The 6,890-nt window shown below is 43.6% G+C and overlaps 1 protein-coding gene across 1 annotated transcript in view; it reads right to left on the reverse strand.

Moving 5' to 3' along the window:
• LOC112072946 (uncharacterized) overlaps positions 1 to 6,890 on the reverse strand; it is a 71,319-nt gene that overhangs the window by 21,679 nt on the left and 42,750 nt on the right. The window contains exon 9 of the mRNA XM_024140323.2: positions 1,203 to 1,953. Coding sequence (XP_023996091.2) covers positions 1,203 to 1,953 — 751 coding nt within the window. The remainder of the gene's footprint in view (positions 1 to 1,202; positions 1,954 to 6,890) is intronic.

The following is a 6,890-nucleotide window of genomic DNA, read 5'->3' on the forward strand; positions in this document are numbered from 1 at the left end:
CCCACCACCAGTCTTCTCTGTTCTCTGTCTCCTGCCCACCACCAGTTTCTGTCTCTTTGTCTCTGTCTCCTTGCCCACCACCAGTTCGTCTCTTGTCTCTGTCTCCTGCCACCACCAGTCTCTGCTCTGTCTCTGTCTCCTGCCCACCACCAGTCTCTGTCTCTGTCACCTGCACCACCAGTTCTGTTTCTTGTCCTTCCCTGCCCACCACCAGTCTCTGTCTCTGTCACCTGCCCACCACCAGTTTCTGTCTCTTTGTCTCTGTCTCCTGCCCACCACCAGTTTCTGTCTCTTGTCTCTGTCTCCTGCCCACCACCAGTCTCTGTCTCTTGTCTCTGTCTCCTGCCCACACCCAGTTTCTGTGTCTCTGTCTCTGTCTTCCTGCCCACCCACCAGTTTCTGTCTCTTGTCTCTGTCTCCTGCCCACCACCAGTCTCTGGTCTCTTGTCTCTGTCTCCTGCCCACCACCAGTTTCTGTCTCTTGTCTCTGTCACCTGCCCACCACCAGTTCTGTCTCTTGTCTCTGTCTCCTGCCCACCACCAGTTCTCTGTCTCTGTCTCCCTGCCCCACAACAGTTTCTGTCTCTTGTCTCTGTCTCCTGCCCACCACCAGTCTCTGTCTCTTGTCTCTGTCTCCTGCCCACCACCAGTTTCTGTCTCTTGTCTCTGTCTCCTGCCACCACCAGTCTCGTCTCTTCTCTGTCTCCCTGCCCACCACCAGTCTCTGTCTCTTGTCTCTGTTCTCCTTGCCCACCACCAGTTTCTGTCTCTTGTCTCTGTCTCCTGCCCACCACCAGTCTCTGTCTCTTGTCTCTGTCTTTCTGCCCACACCAGTCTCTGTCTCTTGTCTCTGTCTCCTGCCCACCACCAGTCTCTGTCTCTTGTCTCTGTCTCTTCTGCCCCCACAGTTCTGCTCTTGTCTCTGTCTCCTGCCCACCACCAGTCTCTGTCTCTTGTCTCTGTCTCCTGCCCACACCAGTCTCTGTCTCTCTGTCTCTGTCTCCTGCCACCACCAGTCTCTGTCTCTTGTCTCTGTCTCCTCACTCTGCTCTGACCACCAGTTCTTGTCTCTTGTCTTCTGTCTCCTGCCCACCACCAGTCTCTGTCTCTTGCTCTCGTCCCTCTACACTGCCCATTTCACCGTCTCTGTCTCCTGCCCACCACCAGTTTCTGTCTCTTGTCTCTGTCTCCTGCCCACCAACCAGTCTCTGTCTCTTGTCTCTGTCTCCTGCCCATCACCAGTTTCTGTCTCTGCCGTCTCTGCCCACCACACAGTTCTGTCTCTTGTCTCTGTCTCCTGCCCACCCACGTCATCTGGTCTTGTCTCTGTCTCCTGCCCACCACCAGTCTCTGTCTCTTGCTCTGTCCCTGCCCACCCAGTTTCTGTCTCTTGTCTCTGTCTCCTGCCCACCACCAGTCTCTGTCTCTGTCTTCCCTGCCCACCACCAGTTTCTGTCTTTGTCTCTGTCTCCTGCCCACCACCAGTTTCCTGTCTCTTGTCTCTGTCTCCTGCTCCAACCAGCCTGTCTCTTGTCGTCTGTCCCTGCCACCACCAGTTTCTGTCTCTTGTCTCTGTCTCCTGCCCACCACCAGCTTCTGTCTCTGTCTCTGTCTCCTGCCCACCACCAGTTTCTGTCTCTTGTCTCTGTCCCTGCCCACCACCAGGTCTCTGTCTCTGTCTCCTGCCCACCACCTGTCTCTGTCTCTTGTCTTCTGTCTCCTGCCCACCACCATTTTCTGTCTCTTGTCTCTGTCTCCTGCCCACACCAGTTTCTGTCTCTTTGTCTCTGCTCTCCTGCCCACCACCAGTTTCTGTCTCTTGTCTCTGTCTCCTCCCACCACCAGTTCTGTCTCTTGTCTCTGTCTCCTGCCACCACCAGTCTCTGTCTCTTGTCTCTGTCTCCTGCCCACCACCAGTTTGATGCATTGTGGGAGCTCCCCTGCTGTTGGTCCCTGGAGTGTTGTGATGTGCGCTCTTCAAAAAGCCTCATGTCAGCGCCGCTGCCTCATTTAAAGGCAGACCCCCCCCCCATTTGCATCTCCCCACGTCTAACAGGAGCAGCCATATGTCGTCAAGACAAAAAAACTAAAAAAACACAAGACAATGGTGACAAATAAATTGGCACATTACCCTTCCCCCATCCCATTTTCATTTTTTCCAGCCTGTCAACAAAAAAATAAACATCTGAAGAAGAAGAAGGGAGAAGAAGGGGGAAGGAAAGAAGGAGAAAGAGATGTAGCAGGGTTTTGAGAATTGCCGGTAGGCAGCAAATTCCATCCCTCCCTCTATCCAAACAAAACAAGCAGGAGAATTGTCCGTGTTGAGGAAATATTCAGGCATGATGATGTGAAGAGAGCAGCATTCAGTAGTGATGCTTTCCTTCAGAAAGTCTTCACACCACTTGACTTTTTACACATTCTGTTGTGTTACATGAATTTAAAATTGATTAAATAACGTTTTTTTGTCAATGGATTAAATAGAGATTTTTTTGTCACTGGCTTACACACAACACTCCATAATGTCAAAGTGTAATTGTTTTTAGAAATTTTTACAAATTAATTTAAAATGAAAAACTGAAATGTCTTCAGACGCTAAGTATTCAACCCCTTTGTTATGGCAAGTCTAAATAAGTTGCATGGACTCACTCTGAGCACAATAATAGTGTTTAACATGATTTTCTAATGACTACCTCATCTCTGTACCCCACACATACAAGTCACATAATAACCCCGCACATAATTGTATGTGTGAGGTACAGAGATGAGGTAGTCAGTCAAAAATCATGTTAAGTACTATTATTGAACACAGAGTGTTCTGTGACTCGGTAGGCACATGTTTACTCCTGAATTTATTTAGGTTTGCCATAACAAAGGTGTTCAATACTTATTGACTCAAGACATTTCAGCTTTTCATTTTTAACTCATTTGTCAAAATAAAAAACATAATTCCACTTTCACATTATGGGTAATTGAGTGTAAGCGAGAGACAGAAAATCCCATTTTAATCCCTTTTAAATGAAGGCTGTAACAACAAAATGTGGAAAAAGTCAAGGGGTGTGAATACTTTCTGAAGGCACTTTATTTAACTGGAGAGAAAGCATATAGAAACAGGTTGATCCATTCACAGAGGTTAAGATGCTAATTTACCATGTCATAGTTAATACTACAGTATACAGCCATCTTTCTCTTTCTCTCACCTTCTCTCTGTCTTTCTCTCTCTATCCCCCCTAGTGTTGTCAAGATACCAGAATTGTGATATTGATATTGATAGCAAGTTTAGTATCAAGACACTCAATAGCAAAACAAAAACGATACCAAAAGAATACCCCCCCCCAAAAAGAAGAAGGCGTATTTGCCAAAGTCACAAAATGGCACTTGTTCCAGACAGACACACTCAGTTACTGCTCTGTTCAATTGTTGGGCATCTTTTGAGTTTAATATCATTACATTTAAAGACAGCCTTGTACGCATTAATGAATCAATTATACAATCTTACAATCAATGGGACTTTTTTTTTACCAATATAACTACAAAAAAAACACCGAATTTGTGTCTATGAAATCTAGTGGAAACCAGACGGGAAGCGAGGGAGATGAATAAGTGAATGAGTTTTTGGTGGCGAGGGAGACAAAGTGAATTAATATAGTTTTTGGGGACAATCAGTTTAGAAATCTGCATTTTACGGTTTGCATATGATCACAACAAAGTACTAGGGTAGTGAATTCAGCTGTAGCCCAAGCTAGCAAGGAAAGTTTCCCTACAATTAAAGCTGGAAGCTACCGGTATCGTCTTGCATTGTAAGTGTTCTAGCCTGTATGGACATTGTTTTGCGAACAGTAATTAACCATTTCTACATGCCGTGTTGCATTATTCAAGCATGTTAACTTCTGTGCATCATGAGTGGGGCGCTAATGCAGCCCAGACAGCTCTAGCAATGAGTGAGTAAGTGGAGCAGGTACTTTGCTCTTCACGCTATAAAGGGCCTGCACTGATAGACAGACTTGATCCTCTCAATCACGTGAAACACATTTGACAAAAGTATCAAACGTAAAAATAATTCTAGTTCAGAAGCATTTTTTCCCCCTTGTTTTTCTTCTTCAATAGCCATCCTTCAGCCCCAGTACAGGGATGTCACACCATTATACATACAGCCCTGCTGGCCTTGGAGCACAGCAGCGAATAAAAATGCTCATTACGGAATGATTTTCAGTTTTCGCAATGATTCAATTTGCAATAATTACTGCGGCCGGCACTAATAAAAATAAAAAAAATCTACAAAACGCGAAGGTCAACTACCAGTTAGGAGTGTTCATTTTCATCTCAATGTATTCATCCTCGCCTGGCTAATGGCCCAATTTTCTCCCCTCGCTCCTCAATAAATATTGCTGGAATTACAGGTTAAATAGCTAAATTAAATCACGGCTATTATGGTAGGCTGCAGTGCACCCACTTGGCTCGGTTGCATGGAGCTGAGAAGAGGGAGGGAGAAATGGAGCTGAGGGAGGCGGACGGGGCTAATCTCTCCATGTACAATTACTGGGGAAGTGCCAATAGCCAGACAGTCTACGATTAATGTCACGAGTGCCGAGGCCATCAAATTATTACATGTATTCTTTCACCAGGCCTTCAGCATGGAAGAAAGACATGTAAGGACAGGCCAGTGTTTTTACTAGACCAACCAGGCTATATTAAGGAGGGAGGGAGGGAGGGAGGGAGGAAGGAAGAAGAAGGAAGGAAGGAAGGAAGGAAGGAAGGAAGGAAGGAAGGAAGGAAGGAAGGAAGGAAGGAAGGAAGGGAAGGAAGGAAGGAAGGAAGGAAGGAAGGAAGGAAGGAAGGAAGGAAGGAAGGAGAAGGAAGGAAGGAAGACACTATTTCTGTTAGCAGTCACCTTTCACACTTAAGTGTACAGAGAACTGTAAGTGCTGTATGTGCTCCAAGGATCACCTGACTCTCATTAGCAACCTCATGCTTAGTTCAAATCACTTGCTTTTCATCCCAGAGATCAACCAAGGCTCTGTGTGTGTGAGAGAGAGAGAGAGAGAGAGAAGAGAGAGAGAGAGAAGAGAAAAGAGAGGTTGGGGTGGTGGGGTGATAGGTCACAAGGGAAGGTAAATCCCACTTCAAACCTGTCCGTCCTGTAAGTAACCAGGGTTTAAAGAGATAACCTAGGGATCTCTTTGCTGTTCTAGCCTTGCTCTTTTAAGCCAGCCACTACCCTTTGAACACTAACGTGCTTCAATTATTAAGGCTCCAGATTAAATTCATCTCCTTTACCTTCACTCCTTACTATGCCCTATGTTTCTTCTTTCACCTTCTATCTCTATCTCTTTCTCCCTCTCTCTTTCTATCTATATACTGTACCTCTCTCTATCTATATAACTGTACCCCTCTCTATCTATATACTGTACCCCTCTCTTTCTATCTTATATGATGTACCCCTCTCTTTCTATCTATATACTGTACCTCTCTCTTTCTTATCTATATACTGTACCTCTCTCTATCTATAATACTGTACCTCTCTCTTTCTATCTATATACTGTACCCCTCTCTATCTATATACTGTACCCTCTCTTTCTATCTATATACTGTACCTCTCTCTATCTATATACTGTACCTCTCTCTTTCTATCTATATACTGTACCCTCTCTATCTATATACTGTACCCCTCTCTTTCTATCTATATACTGTACCTCTCTCTATCTATATACTGTACCTCTCTCTTTCTATCTATATCTGTACCTCTCTTTCTATCTTATACTGTACCTCTCTCTATCTATATACTGTACCTCCCTTTCTGTCTATATACTGTACCTCTCTCTTTTCTATCTATATACTGAACCCCTCTCTATCTATATACTGTACCCCTCTCTTTCTATCTATATACTGTACCTCTCTCTATCTAATACTGTACCTCTCTCTTTCTATCTATATACTGTACCCTCTCTATCTATATACTGTACCCCTCTCTTTCTATATATATACTGTACCCTCTCTATCTATATACGTACCTCTCTCTTTCTATCTATATACTGTACCTCTCTCTATCTATATACTGTACCTCTCTCTTTTCTATCTATTACTGTACCCCTCTCTTTCTATCTATATACTGTACCTCTCTCTATCTATATACTGTACCTCTCTCTTTCTATCTATATACTGTACCCTCTCTTTCTATCTATATACTGTACTCTCTCTATCTATATACTGTACCTCCTCTCTTTCATCTATATACTGTACCCCTCTCTTTCTATCTATATACTGTACCTCTTTCTATCTATATACTGTACCTCTCTCTTTCTATCTTATACTGTACACCTCTCTTTCTATCTATATACTGTACCTCTCTCTTTCTATCTAATATACTGTACCTCTCTCTTTCTATCTATATACTGTACCCTCTCTTTCAATCTATATACTGTACCTCTCTCTTTCTATCTAATACTGTACCTCTCCTATCGTATATACTGTACCCCTCTCTCTCTATCTATATACTGTACCCCTCTCTTTCTATCTATATACTGTACCCCTCTCTTTCTATCTAAATACTGTACCTCTCTCTTCTATCTATATACTGTACCCCTCTCTTTCAATCTATATTACTGTACATCTCTCTTTCTTCTATATACTGCTACCTCTCCTATCTATATACTGTTCCCTCTCTCTCTATCTATATACTGTACCCCTCTCTTTCTATCTATATACTGTACCCCTCTCTTTCTATCTAAATACTGTACCTCTCTCTTTCTAATCTATATACTGTACCCCTCTCTTTCTATCTATATACTGTACCTCTCTCTATCTATCTATATACTGTACCTCTCTCTATCTATATACTGTACCTCTCTCTTTCTATCTATATACTGTACCCCCTCTTTTCTATATATACTGTA

This window comes from Salvelinus sp. IW2-2015, unplaced genomic scaffold, assembly GCF_002910315.2.
Source record: "Salvelinus sp. IW2-2015 unplaced genomic scaffold, ASM291031v2 Un_scaffold2098, whole genome shotgun sequence".
In the NCBI taxonomy this organism is placed as follows: domain Eukaryota; kingdom Metazoa; phylum Chordata; class Actinopteri; order Salmoniformes; family Salmonidae; genus Salvelinus; species Salvelinus sp. IW2-2015.